Below are 18,548 nucleotides of genomic sequence, written 5' to 3'. Positions count from 1 at the left end.
ACACTTGTAGGTTTGTCGCCAGCAATTCCTTGGTGCATTTCATTGTATGTCACAAAGTTCAAAGTTCAAAATACATTTATTATCAAAGTATGCATACATCATACAACCTTCAGATTTGTCTCCTTACAGGCAGCCACAAAACAAAAACCCCAAAAGAGCCCATATATAAAAAAGACTGTCAAACATCTGATGTGAAGTGAGAAAAAGAAATCACACAAACAATAGCAAGCAACAGAAAATCTGCAGATGCTGGAAATCCAAGCAACGCGCACAAAATGCTGGAGGAGCTCAGCAGGTCAGGCAGCATCTGTGGAAAACAGTCGAGGCCTGAAACGTCGACTGTACTCTTTTCCATAGATGCTGCCTGGCCTGCTGAGTTCTTCCAGCATTCTGTGTGTGTCTCATGCAAACAATAGTTGAAGTGCATTTGATAAATCAATCTGAATCTGAAGCTGTATCTGAATGCCACCAACACTTATTTTTAAAGCTCTCAAACGTCTGGGACCAGAGTACATCACAGCATCATTTCTGTTTTATAATCCTACTCGAGCTCTCAGGTCTTTTTCCGCTGGTCCCTTAAATGTATATAATCTCCCTCAAAATATATTTGTCAGGTCAGCTTTTTTGAACTACACTCCTAAACTGTGGAATTCGATACCTAAAACTATAAGGGATGTAGACTCAGTTGACACTTTTAAACACCAGCTCAAAATCTATTTATTTAACCTTTGCTTTTAACTGACATCAGTTTGTCTTTTACTTTCATGTTTACTTTTATTTTTTATTTTATTTTCATGTTTGCACTTGATCCCATTGTACATCACTTTAAGCCACATTGTCTGTATGAAAAGTGCCCTATAAATACAGTTATTATTGTATTTTTATTTTTTCTCAGCACAAGCTGGTAAAAATCTGAGCCAAGCACTCTCATTTCTCAATTGCTAGGAACTTTCAGACTACTCTGGTGATGTTTAATATTGTGGCTTTCTGCAGATTAACACAGATATTGCTGTGTAGACATAATTGTTTAATGCTATTGTGTGTGCTAATACTTCAGAAAGGGAAGGACGAGGGAAACTGAACTAATCCTCATTGAGGGATCAGAAGTGAGCAATTTCAAGTTTCTGGGTGTCAAGATCTCTGAGGTTCTAAACTGGTTCCAACATATCGATGCAAACCTAAAGCAATCGAAAACTTCTACAAATGTGCAGTGGAGAGCATTCTGACTGGCTGCATCACTGTCTAGTATGGGGAACTGCTTATTGTACAGGATCGAAACAAGCTACAGAAAATTGTAAAATTAGTCAGCTCCATCTTGGATACTGGCCTTCATAGTGTCATCTCAGAGAGGTGGTGTCCATTATTAAGACATCGCCATCACCCAGGATATGCCTTGATCTTATTGTTACCATCAGGAAGGAGGCACAGAAGCCTTTAGGGACACACTCAGTGATTCAGGAACAGATTCTTCCCCTCACCATCCAATTCCTAAATGAACATTTAATCCATGAACACTAGCTCACTTTTATTATTTGGTTTTGCATTTCTAAAATTTAACTATTTAATACACATTTATACACTGTGCAAGGCCAAATGAAAGGTCTTAAGGTGGATAAATCACCTGGACCAGATGGACGACATCCCAAATGTTGCTGAAGAGATAGCAGATGCATCCGTTATGATTTTTTCAAAAATCACTTGATTCTGGCATGGTTCTGGAGGACTGGAAGATTGCAAATGTCACTCCACTCTTTAAGAAGGGAGAAAGGCAAAAGAAAGGAAATGATGGGCCAGTTAGCCTAATCTCAGTGGTTGGAAAAGTGTTGGAGTCTATTATTAAGGGTAGGGTTTCAGGATTATTGGAGACTAATGATAAAATAAGTCAAAGTCAGCATGGTTTCTGTAAAGGGAAATCTTGCCTGACAAATCTGTTAGAGTTCTTTGAGGAAGTAACAAGCAGGGTGGACAAAGGAGAGGCAGATAATGTCATTTACTTGGATTTTCAGCAGGCATTTGATAAGGTGCCACGCATGAGGCCGTTTAACATGATTAAGTCTCATGGCATTACAGGAAAGATACTGGCATGGATACAGGAATGACTGACAGGCAGGAGGCAGTGAGTGGGAATAAAAGGGGCCTTTTCTGGTTGGCTGCCAGTGACTAGTGGTGTTCTCAGGGGTCAGTATTGGAACCGCTACTTTTCACATTGTTTGACAATGATTTAGATAATGGAATTGATGGCTTTGTGGCAAAATTTGCAGATGATCCAAAGATAGGTGGAGGGGTAGGTAGTGCTGAGAAAGCAATGAGATTGCAGAAGGACTTAGACAAATGGGAGAAAAAGTGGTAGATGGAATACCATGTCAGGAAATGTATGATAATGCATTTTGGTAAAAGGAACAAAAATGTAGATTATTATCTAAATAGGGAAAAAATTCAACCATCAGAGGTGCAAAGGGACCTAGGAGTCATTGTGTAAGACTCCCAGAGGGTTAATTTACAGGTTGAGTCTGTGTTTATGAAGCCAAATGCAATGTTGGCATTTATTTCAAGGGGAATATAATATAACAGCAAGGAGATAATGCTGAGCCTTTATAAGACACTAGTCAGGCTGCACTCGGAATACTGTCAACAATTTTGGGCCTCACATCTCAGGCAGGACGTGTTGTCATTGCAGAGAGTCCAGAGGAGCTTTACGAGGATGATTCTGGGAATAAAGGGATTAACATATAAGGAGTATTTGGCAGCTTTGGGCCTGTACTCACTGGAATTTAGAAGAATGCGGGGGGATCTCATTGAAACTTATCAAGCAAAAATTGATAGTTTCCTGATTGGTCAGGGCATCAAATGATACGGTGAGATGGCAGATGTACGGAGTTGAGTAGGTTCCGGGATCTGCCATGATTGAACAGTAGAGCAGACTCGATGGGCTGAATGGCCTAATTCTGCTCCTATGCCTTACGGTCTTATTTACTTACTGTAATGGATTTACTTTTTAAAATATATTATGTATTGAACTGAACGGCTGCCATAAAGTTAGCAAATTTATGCTGGTGATATTAAACCTTATTCAGACTCCGTAGTGACTTTGGGATGATACCAGTTGCAGATATTTCTTTTGAGACAATGTTCCATGGTCTTTCAATTTCCTCTTTTAATTCAGCATATTTCAGGTGTTTTTCACATTGATTTCTGTATGTTGTGTGTTTGGAATGTCTATATCTATTAAGTAAGTGGTTCTTGCTTGTTTAACCTGTAATATTATATTTTCAGATTGCTATTATTGATTGTCCTGTCTGTAATAACTGATCAGTTGTAATATAATTTGTGAGACTTTGGCTCTAAAACTGGATCAGGCTTGTATTTACAGTAAGGTGTGATTTCATTTGTGAGTTTGTATTTTAAAGCAAGATTTTGTTGAATGATGTTTGCCACTGGATTGTGCCTGTGTAAGTAATCAGATTGAGGTAAACTGCTATGGGATCCCTATTATTATATTTACTATTGTTATTATTATAAAACTTTATTCCTGGATGTAGCAAAAGGAAAAATGTATCCACTTCCCTAACAGAATGTGAGGCTTGTGGCAGGGATGCTCCACTCCGTGCTCAAAGGCCAATAATGTTGACGTGGGACAGAGGACATCAGAAGTCCAGGAGGCTACTCTGCACTTGAAGGTCAACAACGTGGGTGGGTGATGAAGGAAATTGTGGATGTTGGGCTGTCCCCAGGTCAGGGGACCCTGGGATCAGACGCCCGTGCAAACAAGAGGCACAACGGGTGATGAGTCAGTACACCTGGAGTTTGAGCTTAGTCTGGAGATTGATATTCAAGACTGAAGCCCAAAGGTTGACCAGAAGTTTGGAGACTGGGGCCCAGAGGCCTATCCTGGAGGCACTGGAGTTGTAGGACTGTCCATGAGTGGGGGTGAGTGCGGGGGAGGAAACGGGTATGATTTGTTGATGATGTTCTGTTGCTTGTTGTGCTCTATGTTGTTCTGTCCAGCATTATGGGCATTATGTTAGTGCCAGAATGTGTGGCAACAATTGCGGGCTACCCCAGCACAACCTGGAGGGTGTTGGTTGTTAATGCACATGACACATTTCATTGGATGTTTCAATGTACATGGGACAAATAAATCTGAATCCCTCTAACAAAGGATGAGAAATGCTTTATTCGTGGATGCAGAGGAGTGAACAAGATGTCCCCTTTGCTAACAGATTGTGGGGATTGGTGCAGGGTGTTAGGGGATGGTAAGGTGAGGGGCAGGAGGCTGAGGCTAAATCCACTGGGAAGGTCACATTTCAAGGGTTAAATGTTGAGGGGCCAGTCATGAAACCAAACGACTGAAAAATGGAGAAGCAACAAACTGAATAGAAAGGGAGCCTCTACATTTTCAGAAACCCAGCCACACTTAATTATGAATGTTTTTAAGAGAAGGAGAGAGAGAAAAGGATTTAATACTGCCGAACACAAGACAGAAATGAAGCTGAAACCCAAGCCCCATGAAATCACTACTGCCTGGTACACTGTGTCAAATAATGTGTGGTGCAATTGCTTTGGGGAATTTTAATTTAACAAAAAACTTAATATGATATGGGTTACTCGGTTTGAAAAAATACGTATCAAACTTCAGATGGATCACTGCCTGACACACCAGGCCGTGACACAGAGGCTAGTGTGTGATCGCTCCTTTGAGCTGCGTGTTCCTTTCTCAAGCAGTGCGTGGCTCTGGTTTCAAAGCTGAGTTCTGGCTTTTCAATTTTCACTCTTTCTTACTGGACCAGATGGCGCAAGGCAGAGAAAAAAAATTCAACTCTGAGGGGGTGGGTTAGGAATTTGCACTTGCACTTGGTGCTAGTGAGGCCAGAAACAGGAAGGTCATGCAGTTCAACATGAGGCTAAGGAGACAGTCTCTGGCATTCCTCAGCTGTAGGGGAGCCTACTACATGGGCAACAGCTTGCTCTCCATACCAGTCTGCCTTGGCTTGCGAGTCACATAGGGAGTAGAGAGTAGGGACGCAACATCCACAGGTGACCCTGACCAATGGAGGACTTCAATAAAGAGATGGTGCCGAAGGGAGAGCACTGGGCTGTCTTCCAGAGAAACTGGGATCTGTACAAATTGGATGATTTGCTCCTGAACTGAGGGGGAATAATATACATGTGTGAAGGTTTGCTCATGCTGCACAAGGAGTTGAAACTAGAATTGCAAAGGGATGGGAATGAAAGCACCAGGGCAGATGGTGGATTGGTTGTGGGAAAGGAAGTTGTTCAGTCTACATACAAAGACAGGAATTAAAAGGTTGTGCATGAGGGAACTACTGATCGAAGCTGTATACATTTCAATGCAAGGGTCATTGTAGGAAAGGTGGATGAGCTTAGCGCCTGGATCAGCACGTGGAATTATGACACTTTAGCCACTAGTGAGACTTGGTTGCAGGAGGGGCTGGACCGGTAGCCCAGTATTTTGGGGTTCCATTGATTTAGACATGACAGAGCAGGAAGGATTAAAGTGGGAGGTGCAATATTAGTTACGAAAAATTACACAGCAGTCCTCAGACAGGACAGACTGGAGAGCTCATCTTATGAGCAATAAGAAAGGGATGACCACATTAATAGGATTATATTATAGACCACCCAATAGACAGAGGGAGTTAGAGGAGCAAATTTGTAGAGAGATCTCAGACTGTCGCATGAAACGTTGGTTGTGATAGTAGGTGATTTTAACTTTCCACATATTGACTGGTATTCCCATACTGTAAAAGGGCTGGATAGCATAGATTTGTCAAATGTGTTCAGGAAAGTTTTCTTAACCAATATAGAGAGGTCCCAACTAGGGGGTGTAATACTGGATCTTCTAAAGAGCCTTGAAAAAGTATTCAGCCCCCACAACTATTTTTATACTTTACTGAACCATTTTCTAAATTTAAAATATATTGAAGTAGAGTTTTTTGAGCTGATCTACAAAACATTCTGCATCATGTGAAATGAAAAGAAAAATTACAGAACCTGTCAACAATTTGCAAGAGACGCTACTGTGATGCCAACAGTCACTCTGAGTGAGCTGCAGAAGTCAGTGGCTGCAACCAGAGATGAAGTTCATGGCTCCATGAATGCTAAGGCCTTGCACAAAAAGTGTATTTATGGAAAAGTGCCAAGGAGGAGGCCCTGGCAAAAAAAGACAGCATATCCTTGCCCATAAAGATTTGCAAGGAATTGCTTAGAAGATACTGTAAAGATCTTGTGAATAGATGACACTAAAGAAGAACTTTTTGACCTCAACACTAAGTGGTATTGGTATGTGTGGCATAATTCCAATACCGTGTATCAGCCAGGTAATCATCCCAGTGTAAAGTATGGTAGAGGTAGCATCATGTTATAAGGATGCTTTTTCAGCAGCAGGGACTGGAAATCTGGTCAGGATTTCTTGGAAGATGAATGTTGCTAAATACAGAGATCCTGGATAAAAACCTGCTAGCCTCTGCCAGAAAGCTTAAACTGGGGAAGAAATTTGTCTTTCAGTAGGACAATGACCCAAAGCACACTGCAAGAGCAATCATGCAGTGGTTTCAAATGAAGAAAATTGATGTCCGTGAGTGGCCCAGTCAGAGCCCTGACCTTAACCCAACTGAACATCTCTGGCAAGACCTCAAGATTGCTGTCCACCACCTCTCCCCAACTGACCTGGCACAGCTTGAGCAACTTTGCAAAGAGGAATGGACACATCTTGCTCCATCATATTGTGTGAAGCTATAACTGCAAGAGGTACTGAGTACTGAGAGAAGGGGAATGAATATTCCATTGACATTTCACTGCCTGATTTTTTAGTTTTTCATGCTTTACAATTTTCCTTGTTTTTTGGGTTTAACTGTGGAAAAAAAAGAGCATGAGAAAAGAGCACAAATAAAAATTCTCAGTTAAATTGATCAATATTCCTGGTCGTAATACTCATTTGTGTGAACAAAGGGTTGGGGGCTGAATACTTTTACAAAGCACTGGATCTGGGAATGAGACAGGGCTGGTGACAGAAGTGTGTGCAGGAGAACACTTTGCATCTAGTGATCATAATGCCATTAGTTTCAAGATAATTGTGGAAAAGAATAGGTCTGATGCTTGGGCTGAGATTCTAAATTGGCGAAAGGTCAATTTTTATGTTATCCAAAAGGATCGGCAAGTGTAGATTAGGACAGGTTGTTTTCTGGCAAATGTGTGCTTGGTAAGCTGGAGGCCTTGAAAAGTGAAATTTTGAGAGTACAGAGTTTGTATATTTCTGTCAGAGTAATAGACAAGAGGAACAGATTTAGGAAACCTTGGTCTCACAGCAATAACCTTGCACTCAGTGTCTATAAGACCAAGGAATTAATTGTGGATTCAGGAAGGGGAAGTTGGGAGAACTCACGCCAGTCCTCATCGAGGGGACAGTAGTCAAAAGGGTAAGCAGCTTCAAGTTCCTGAGTGTCAATATCTCTGAAGAAATATCTTAGACCTAACATATTGATAAAATTTCAAAGAAGGCATGCCAGTGGCTATATTTCATTAAAGCTTTGAGGAGATTTGGTGTGCCACCAAAGACTCTAACAAATGTCTAGAGATGTACTGTGGAGATATTTCTGACCAGTTGCATCACTGTCTGATATGGAAGGGACAATGCATAGAACCGTAGAACACTACAGCACAGAAAACAGGCCTTTCTAGTCTGTGCTGAAACATTATTCCGCTAGTCCCATTGACCTGCATCCAGTCCATAACCCTCCAGACCTCTCCCATCCATGTACCTATCCAATTTATTCTTAAACCTCTGTCAAATCTCCCCTCATTCTTCTATGCTCCAAGGAATGAAGTCCTAACCTGTTCAATCTTTCCCTGTAACTCAACTCCTGAAGACCCGGCAATATCCTAGTAAATCTCCTCTGCACTCTTTCAATCTTACTGATATCCTTTCCTATAATTAGGTGACCAGAACTGTACACAACACTCCAAATTTAGCCTCACCAATGTCTTATACAACTTCCTCATAACTTCCCGACTCCTATACTCAATACTTTGATTTATGAATGCCAGGATGCCAAAAGCCTTCTTTACAACCCTGTCTACCTGTGACGCAACTTTCAGGGAATTATGTATCTGAACTCCCAGATCTTTGTTCTTCTGCACTCCTCAGTGCCCTACCATTTACTGTGCATGTCCTACCTTGATTTGTCCTTCCAAACTGCAACACTGCACACTTGTCTGCATTAAATTCCATCTGCCATTTTCTGGCCCATTTTTCCAGTTGGTCCAGATCTCTCTGCAAACTTTGAAAGCCTTCCTCGCCGTCCACAACGCCTCCAATCTTAGTGTCATCAGCAAACTTGCTGATCCAATTTACCACATTATTATCTAGATAAATAGGATCAGAAGAAGCTGCAGAAGGTTGTAAACTCGGCCAGCTCTATCATGGTCACTCATGCAACCTACGGTACCATGGTAGCATCATGATTAACAAGATGCTATTACAGCTCGAGGCATTGCGGTGTTCAGAGTTCAGTTCTGATACCATCTATAAGGAGGTTGTACGTTCCCCCTGTGACCATGTAGGTTTCCTCCAGGTGCTCCAGTTTCCTCCCACAGTTCAAAGACGTACCGGTTAGTTGGTTAATTGGTCATTGTAAGTTGTCTTGTGATTAGGCCGGGTTAAATAGGTGAGTTGCTGGGCAGTGCAGCTCTTTGGGCTGGAAGGGCCTATTGTGTGCTGTGTCTCCAAATAAATAAATAATAAATACATAAACAAATACATTGACCAGCTGGTGTGATATTGTGCACTGGAGTCTCTTGAGAACCACAAAGGATCTAATTCATGGCTTTCTAACCCTGCTTGGTTACATCAGCTCTGCAGGACAGAGTGGCCAGGAAAGCTCATTGGATCTTTAAGCAGTTATCTCTAATCAAACCAAGCACATTATCATTGAAATTAATTCCAGTCTCTATAGGGGGATTTTAATTTGGATATTAAACATTTCCTTCAACCTGTACCTGAGAGGCAAAATTCCAAGATAATATAGTGTCTTATTGAGATTTGATTACATCTTTGACATAAAGATCAATTTATGATCGCTCATTAAATTTTCCATAGGCTTATTTGTGTCCGATAACTCTGGCCCTTCAACGTGTACTCCGAGATCCATAAACCAATGGGGAGTGAGCACATTGACCATTATGACTTAGCTAATTGCTGTATTAACATTTTTATGAGCTAAGACAGGGTCTCTATGTCTTCCTTAACAAGAGGATAACTCTTGTTTGAAGTCTGTGAAACTGTGAACCCAACAGGAAAAGATCTCAGGATAGTTTTAAAGGGGAGAATTATAGAGTTCGTCAGTGGAAGATGTTGGACTGGATAAAATGTCAAGTGGATTTAGTCACCAGTAAACTTCACTCCATAAAGGCGTCTCAGAAAAGTAGAAAAGTGTTTCCATTTCATTGCTCAATAAGCACATCTGAAGATCAGATACATAGAGAAGCTCCCTCTACACTGTCCCATCACACACTCCCAGGGCAGGGACAGTTAGATACAGAGTGAAGCTCCCTCTACACTGTCCCATCACACACTCCCAGGGCAGGGACAGTTAGATACAGAGTGAAGCTCCCTCTACACTGTCCCATCACACACTCCCAGGGCAGGGACAGTTACATACAGAGTGAAGCTCCCTCTACACTGTCCCATCACACACTCCCAGGACAGGGACAGTTAGATACAGAGTGAAGCTCCCTCCACACTGTCCCATCACACACTCCCAGGTCAGGGACAGTTAGATACAGAGTGAATCTCCCTCTACACTGTCCCATCACACACTCCCAGGGCAGGGACAGTTAGATACAGAGTGAATCTCCCTCTACACTGTCCCATCACACACTCCCAGGGCAGGGACAGTTACATACAGAGTGAAGCTCCCTCTACACTGTCCCATCACACACTCCCAGGACAGGGACAGTTAGATACAGAGTGAGGCTCCCTCTACACTGTCCCATCACACACTCCCAGGGCAGGGACAGTTAGATACAGAGTGAAGCTCCCTCTACACTGTCCCATCACACACTCCCAGGGCAGGGACAGTTAGATACAGAGTGAATCTCCCTCTACACTGTCCCATCACACACTCCCAGGGCAGGGACAGTTAGATACAGAGTGAATCTCCCTCTACACTGTCCCATCACACACTCCCAGGACAGGGACAGTTAGATACAGAGTGAAGCTCCCTCTACACTGTCCCATCACACACTCCCAGGACAGAGACAGTTAGATACTGAGTGAAGCTCCCTCTACACTGTCCCATCACACACTCCCAGGGCAGGGACAGTTAGATACAGAGTGAAGCTCCCTCTACACTGTCCCATCACACACTCCCAGGGCAGGGACAGTTAGATACAGAGTGAAGCTCCCTCTACACTGTCCCATCACACACTCCCAGGACAGGGACAGTTAGATACAGAGTGAATCTCCCTCTACGCTGTCCCATCACACACTCCCAGGACAGGGACAGTTAGATACAGAGTGAATCTCCCTCTACGCTGTCCCATCACACACTCCCAGGACAGGGACAGTTAGATACAGAGTGAATCTCCCTCTACACTGTCCCATCACACACTCCCAGGACAGGGACTGTTAGATACAGAGTGAAGCTCCCTCTACGCTGTCCCATCACACACTCCCAGGACAGGGACAGTTAGATACAGAGTGAGGCTCCCTCTACACTGTCCCATCACACACTCCCAGGGCAGGGACAGTTAGATACAGAGTGAAGCTCCCTCTACGCTGTCCCATCACACACTCCCGGGGCAGGGACAGTTAGATACAGAGTGAAGCTCCCTCTACGCTGTCCCATCACACACTCCCAGGACAGGGACAGTTAGATACAGAGTGAGGCTCCCTCTACACTGTCCCATCACACACTCCCAGGACAGGGACAGTTAGATACAGAGTGAAGCTCCCTCTACACTGTCCCATCACACACTCCCAGGGCAGGGACAGTTAGATACAGAGTGAATCTCCCTCTACACTGTCCCATCACACACTTCTAGGTCAGTTAGATATAAAATAAAGCTTCTGCTGTACTACTGAAATTGTGAGAAGCTGAGAGAATTTGAATAGTTTATCGATGGTAAGAATGTTTGAACGCTTTCCATACCCTTAATCACTGAATAAAGAGCCAATATTCATCCTATAAAATATAATGGCATAAGATTTAACAGAGCAAAACACACAAAATGCTGGAGTAACTCAGCAGGTCAGGCAGCAGCTATGGAAAGGAATCAACTGTCGATGTTTCTGGATGAGATCCTTTGTTACACCTGTTGAGATCCTGCAGCATTTTGTGTGTGTTCCGCTGGTTTTCCAGCATCTGCAGGATCCCGCTTGTTGAAATTTATTAGGTCAGCTATGTTGTTGTAGGAGGCAAAGGATAACATCCCTTCTTTTCAAGATTGTGCCAGTGAAAAAAAGCGACCAGAGGTGACGTGTGACTGCCAGTTCACAAAGCTACTTCTTTTACCTCTTCGTCTTGCAACCACAGTTCTGCTCCTAAGCTGTGAGTGATTGGGACCTGTCAGTTATATTCTTACAGTGGGTTTTTTGGGATGATTGAGCAATCTTTTACCTTGCTGTCTCCGAGGGAATTCGGTGAGATTTGGAGCAAAGTGCCTGGAAGCCTAGAGACAGGGAGCAAGCCCATGATTGACTCCATTGCTTCTCTCCAACTGAAGCATTGAGCAAGGTTGAAGTCGATGGGGATGACAGTGGAGGACAGCTGGGTGCTTGGCACTGTATGTCTGTGTGTGACCAATCTTCCTCTCCCTCTCACTCACTGCTGTAGGAGGAAAGTCCAGAAGTCTTGGATTCCACTTTGCAAGGATTGATCAGAGAGGCTCATGGATGTGGACTCATTTTTAGGCAAATTCGAGGTTCTTGTTGCATGCGTTTCTGAACTCTAGTCACTCTTTATTTTTGCTGTTTCTGAGCGGTTTGACTGGGGTCATTGAAGCGGATGGTGCTCTGCAATGAAGAATGGCTCTGTGCCCTGTAGTGGGCTCGTGGCGCAGCACTGAACCGAACTAAAATGAATACCACTGGACCCTGGTTTGATGTGTTGTCCGCTCACTTTATGCCATTTACACTATTTTGTTCTTGCTTCGTGCATTGTGTGTTTGATGTTTCCTTGAATGGCTTCTGTGGTGCTTCCTTGTTTTGTGGCTGCTTGTGGGAGATCTCAGAGTTGTACTCTGTAGACATACTTTGATAATAAATGTACTTTGAACCTTTCGAATGGTATCAGTGAAACTTTCAAAGGGTAATGCCTTGTGGCAATGACTTATCCGCGTGTCAGTGTGGCAACTGGTCAGCACACATTGATTCTCCAATTCTAGTCCGGGGACTGGATCCACAGACGCCTGAATTGTTAAATCAAGACTGACATTGTCACAATGAAATGGGGGGGGGGGGGAGGGAGAGAGAGAGAGAGAGAGAGGAATGAAAAACAAATGGACATAAATCATTGGAAAGAAGATGGATAAAGAGGTGATAATTAGATTATACAGAATTGTGTGAAAGTCTTATATATAGTTATTACTAGGGTGCCTGAAACTTTTGCACAGTACTGTAGTAATTTTTTGTATTGTGTTATACAGATGCTGTGAGAAAAAGACAAATTTCATAACATGTGAGTGATGATAAACCTTATTCAGATAGGGGTCTCTATTGTGGGAAGGGGGCAGGGTGAGGGGAATCATGGTTGGGAAAAGGGGAAGGGAGAGGGGAGGGAGTGGGAAGCACCAGAGAGACATTCTTTTGAAGCAAATTACCTTGCCTGGTGCCTCGGGGCTGAATGTGCCTGCACCCGTGCCACAGCACCCCTTCTCTGTCACCCTTCCCACAGCACTCCACCCTTGCCATCTCAACATCCTTTGCTCCCACCAGATCTACAAAACTCCCTCTCTAGTCCACGTTGACAAACGCTGAACCGTGCAAAGGTCTTAGGGACCCTAGCTATATATACGTGCCTAAGACTTTTGCACAGTACTGTAGGTACAATGAATAGAATCACGGAAAGTTAAAGTACTGTGGTCAATGATGGAAAGATGAACATCGATAGAAAAATACACAGGTGTATGACTGAAAAACAAGAAACTCTGCAGATGCTGTAAATCTTGAGCAACACACACACACACAAAACACTGAAGGAACTCAGTAGGTCAGGCAGAATCTATGTTGATAAATGATGAAGGCAAAACCCTTCTTCAGGACTGGAAAGAAAGGGGGCAGAATCTATCATAAAAAGGTAGGGGAAGGAGAATTTTTCCCAGGGTGCAAATGGCTAATAAAAGTGAACATAATTTTAAGGTGATTGGAGGAAATTGTAGGGGAGATGTCAGAGGTATTGGTTGGCTGGATGAAGATACATCTCCACCAAAGGAGGAGTAAAGCACTCCTTCCCTCTGCTAGCCTGCAGGTCACCCTCGGGTAAAGTGTAGCACCTGCTTAGACCCCCTGATCAGTGTCACGTGAAGCCATGGGAGCAGGGGGTGGATGGTCGTACGAGCAGCCGGTGCACATCACAAGCCCTGGCAATGCAACCACTGACGCCAGGCAGGCAATCTTTGAAGAGTGTTGATAATGGCTGGGGTCACCCGTCTTGTAAAGACACTGCCCAGAAGAAAGGGAAAAACACTTCCGTAGAAAAATTCGGCAAGAACAATCATGGTCATGGAAACATCATGATCGCCTACATCATATGACACAGCACATAACAGATGTATGAACTTCAGAGGAAGGTTTTTTACACTGAGATTGGTGAGTGCACGGAACACGCTGCCAGGATGGTGGTAGAGGCAAATATATTAGGGGCATTTAAGAAACTCTTAGATAGGCACATGGATGATAGAGAAGTGGAGGGCTGTGCAGGAGGGGAAGGATTAGATTGATCTTAGAGTAGGTCAAAACTGTGCTCAATTCTGGTAGCCTCACTACAGGAAGGACGTGGAAACCATAGAAAGGGTGCAGAGGAGATTTACAAGGATGTTGCCTGGATTGGGGAGCATGCCTTATGAGAATAGGTTGAGTGAACTCGGCCTTTTCTCCTTGGAGCGACGGAGGATGAGAGGTGACTTGATAGAGGTGTACGAGATAATGAGAGGCATTGATCGTGTGGATAGTCAGAGGCTTTTCCCCAGGGCTGAAAGGGTTAGCACGAGAGGGCATAGCTTTAAGGTGCTTGGAAGTAGGTACAGAGGACATGTCAGCGGTAAGTTTTTTTATGCGGAGAGTGGTGAGTGTGTGGAATGGGCTTCCGGCAGCGGTGGTGGAGGTGGAAACGATAGAGTCTTTTAATAGACTCCTGGATGGCTACATGGAGCTTAGAAAAACAGAGGGCTATGGGTAAAGCCTAGGTAGTTCTAAGGTAAGGATATGTTCGGCACAGCTTTGTGGGCTGAAGGTCCTGTATTGTGCTGTATGTTTTCTATGTTTCCATCTTTCTAAAACGTTGGCAGAACATTGTGGGCCGAAGGGCCTGTACTGCCCTGTTCCGTGAGGAGGAGTGAAAGCTGGCAGGTGATGGGGAGGAGAGGATGTGTGAAGCTGGGAGCTGATAGGTGGAAAAGGTAAAGAGCTGAAGAAGAAGGAATCTAATAGGACAGGTTAGTACTTCCATCTGGTTCCCCTCCTCCTTTCTTTTATTCCACAGTCTAATGTTTGCCCCTGTGAGATTCCCCTGTCCTTTCCAGTCCTGATGGATGTTCAGCTCATTATGCACTGAACAAGTAAATCAGAGGCTCACAAAATCCAAAGTTTATGAGTGTTTGTTCCTTCCCGATGCCCAGATAATTTAGTGATGGGCTCAGTCTGCATACCCATACCCCTTCCAGATCCAAAGGCCTGCTTACCTGTGACCGAGCTGTCGAGGTTGTCTATGCTGGATCCTGGGGTATGCCCCATTCCTCGCAGAGGTCTGGCCAACTCCAAAGCCTCTTCCTCATCCTCATCCTCCTCCTCCTCCTCGGGTACGTCCGTCTCTATGTCTGAAATTAACGTTCCGGAGATGTAGCCTAAGGGTAAAGCCGGGGCCTGTGGAGGGAGGGAGCTGGCCTGCATCTGCCTGCATGAAGAACACAATATTTTCTTACTGAGCAAAGTGCCTTTATTGGGAAAACATTGGAAGATTATTTTTATGGAACCAAAAATCAAATGGAACTATAGAAACTTAGACCATGGTCAGAGAGTTTGAGTGTCTGTCCTCCCAACTATCATTCTGCAACACTCGAACAGTATAGAACAGTGCAGCATAGGAACAGTCCCTACCGCCCATGATGATGTGCTGAACTAAAATGGTCTTTATTCCCCCATTCTCTGCATATTCATCTGCCTGTCTAAAGAGCCTCTCAAATACCACTATTATATCTGCCTCCACCACCACCCTTGGCAGCCCCCCGCTCTCTGTGTGGAAAAACTTGCCTCGCACATCTCCTTCAAACTTTCCCCTCTCATCTTCAATGTCTGCCCTCAGTATTAAACATTTTGACCTGGGGAAGAAGATAAATGTCTACTCTTGGTTTTTCATAATTTTATAAACCTCAGTAACTTCTACAAATTTCAGCCATGGCCCCTCCAGAAAAAGAAAACAACCCAGATCTGGCCAAACTCACTTTCCAGTTCTCGCCTTCTAATCTGGGCAGCATCCTAGTAAAGAATACAAACCTCTTCCCACCCAAATTAAAGCCTACTGAATATTGAAAAGCCTAGGTACACTGGATGTGGTGAAGAGAAGGAGGAGGGGACACGGTGGGAGGTGATAGGTAGGTGAGAAGAGGTAAGAGGCCAGAATGGGGAATAGAAGACCACTGGAGCAGGAGAGTTTTTTTTTAACCAGAAGGAGAAATCGATATTCATTCCATTAAGTTAAAGGCTACTCAGACAGAATATAAAGTGCTGCTCATCCACCCAGAGGGTGGCCTATTGTGACACAAGAGGAGACCAGGACTGACATTTCGGAAAGGGATTGGGAATCTGAATAAAACTGTTGGGCCACTTTTGGCAAGTGCAGAGGAGGTGCTCAATGAAACGGGTCCCCCAATTTACAAATGGTCTCACCAATACAGGGAAGCTGCATCGAGAGCACCGGAACAGTGGATGACCCAAGCAGATTCGCTGGTCAAGTGTTGCCTCATCTTGAGTATTGTGAACAGTTTTGGGCTCCTCTTCTTAGAAGAGATGTGCTGACATTGGAGAAGGTCCAGAGGAGGTTCACAAGGATGATCCCAGGAATGAAAGTTTTATCACACGAGGAACGTTTGATGGCTCTGGGTCTGTACTCGTTGGAATTTAGAAGGATGAGGGGGGATCTCAATGAAATCTTTCAAATGTTGAAAGGACGAGACAGAGTAGTGTTTCCTATGGTGGGAGAGTCTAGGACAAGAGGGCACAGCCTCAGGATAGAGGGGCATCCATTTAAAATGGATATGGGGAGAAATTTCTTTAGCGAGAGGGTGGTAAATTTGTGGAAACTGTTGCCATATGCAGCTGTGTAGGCCAGGTGTAGTTAAGGCAGATATTGACAGGCTCTGAATTGGACATGGCATCAAAGGTTATGGGGAGAAGGTCGAGAAATGGGGTTGAAGAGGAGATAAAAATTATCAGCTATGATTGAATGGTGGAACAGACTCAATGGGCCAAATGGCCTAATTCTGCTCCTCATTCGTAAGGCCAGTGATGTTGTGGGGATGGAACTGGACTCTCTGACGGTGGTGTCTGAAAAGAGGATGCTGTCTAAGTTGCATGCCATCTTGGACAATGTCTCCCATCCACTACATAATGGACTGGTTGGGCACAGGAGTACATTCAGCCAGAGACTCATTCCACCGAGATGCAACACAGAGCGTCATAGGAAGTCATTCCTGCACGGGGCCACCAAACTTTACAACTCCTCCCTTGGAGGGTCAGACACCCTGAGATAATAGGCTGGTCCTGGACTTATTTCCTGGCATAATTTACATATTACTATTTAATTATTTATGGTGCAACTGTAATGAAAACCAATTTCCCCTGGGATCAATAAAGTATGACTATGACTATGTCTTATGGTCTTACGGAAGGACGGCTTGGGGTCCTGGATAGAGGTGACGGAGGAAGTGAAACAGGCGTGGTACAGAAACGGCACTGTGGTGGACAGGAAGGCTCTACAATGGGTAGTCAAATCTGCTTAACACATCACCGGACACCAGCCTACCCACCATCAAGGACATATATACAGAAAGGGCCAGCAACATCATGAAGGATCCCACTCACCCTGTTCATGGACTGTCTGTCCCACTCCCATCAGGGAGGAGGCTACACAGCAACCACACCAGGACCACCAGACTCAAAAGCAGTTACTTACCTAAGCAGAAAGGCTGATCATCACCTCCACCCACTAACCCACCCCTCCACACCCCAACAATCACTACTTTATCACTTCCTGTCAGAGTCACTTTAAGTACAGACATGCCTGTGTCTAGCCTCACTTTATGGACATACAATCAATCTATGTATACAGGCTATCTTATGTGTTTATATTTATTGTGTTTTTATCATTATTGGGTTCTTTATCTTATTGTGTTTTTTGTGCTGCATTGGATCTGCAATGACAATTATTTTGTTCTCCTTTACACTTGTGTACTGGAAATATTAAACAATCTTGAATAGCTTTTTAAATTCCTTTATGGCAACACAAAGTAGGTTATTAACAGCCTCACTTTACGGACACAGGCTGCTGAGTAGCAACAACACTGGTTCTAGTCCACAGACATTGATATGGTTTTTAACTCACAGCCACTAAAATTTTATCAGTGTGCAATCAGCAATCTAAAAACTACAGTGCACGAAATAAACTAATCGCAGGTAGTGTAATGATGGGCAATCAAAATTAATGGGCTGCTTTTGTGAATTACCGCCCATGCTACTGAGATCTCTGCTTTAGATCTGCCGCTTGTGGTCTCTGGCTGACAACCTGAGTCACCGAGTCATAGGGTCATAGAGCACAACAGCTCAGAAACAGCTCACAACAGCTGGTGTGAGCAGAATTATCTGCAGATTAATGTGTAAAAGACTAAGGAGCTGGTGGTAGACCTGAGGAGAGCTAAGGCACCGGTGACCCCTGTTTCCATCCAGGGGATCAGTGTGGACATGGTGGAGGATTACAAATACCTGGGGATACGAATTGACAATAAACTGGACTGGTCAAAGAACACTGAGGCTGTCTGCAAGAAGGGTCAGAGCCGTCTCTATTTCCTGAGGAGACTGAGGTCCTTTAACATCTGCCGGACGATGCTGAGGATGTTCTACAAGTCTGTGGTGGCCAGTGCTATCGTGTTTGCTGTTGTGTGCTGGGGCAGCAGGCTGAGGGTAGCAAACACCAACAGAATCAACAAACTCATTCGTAAGGCCAGTGATGTTGTGGGGATGGAACTGGACTCTCTGACGGTGGTGTCTGAAAAGAGGATGCTGTCCAAGTTGCATGCCATCTTGGACAATGTCTCCCATC

At 44.0% G+C, this 18,548-nt stretch overlaps 1 protein-coding gene across 6 annotated transcripts in view; it reads right to left on the bottom strand.

Moving 5' to 3' along the window:
* robo2 (roundabout, axon guidance receptor, homolog 2 (Drosophila)) overlaps window positions 1-18,548 on the bottom strand; it is a 620,252-nt gene that overhangs the window by 41,181 nt on the left and 560,523 nt on the right. For all 6 annotated transcript variants that reach the window (XM_072259833.1, XM_072259836.1, XM_072259834.1 and 3 more), the window contains one exon: window positions 14,917-15,128. In XM_072259833.1, the coding sequence (XP_072115934.1) occupies window positions 14,917-15,128 (212 nt within the window). The remainder of the gene's footprint in view (window positions 1-14,916; window positions 15,129-18,548) is intronic.

Source organism: Mobula birostris, chromosome 6 (genome assembly GCF_030028105.1).
Source record: "Mobula birostris isolate sMobBir1 chromosome 6, sMobBir1.hap1, whole genome shotgun sequence".
Classification (NCBI taxonomy): Eukaryota; Metazoa; Chordata; class Chondrichthyes; order Myliobatiformes; family Myliobatidae; genus Mobula; species Mobula birostris.
The sequence above is the reverse complement of the archived record's forward strand: the minus strand, read 5'-3'. Positions and strand labels throughout refer to the sequence as shown.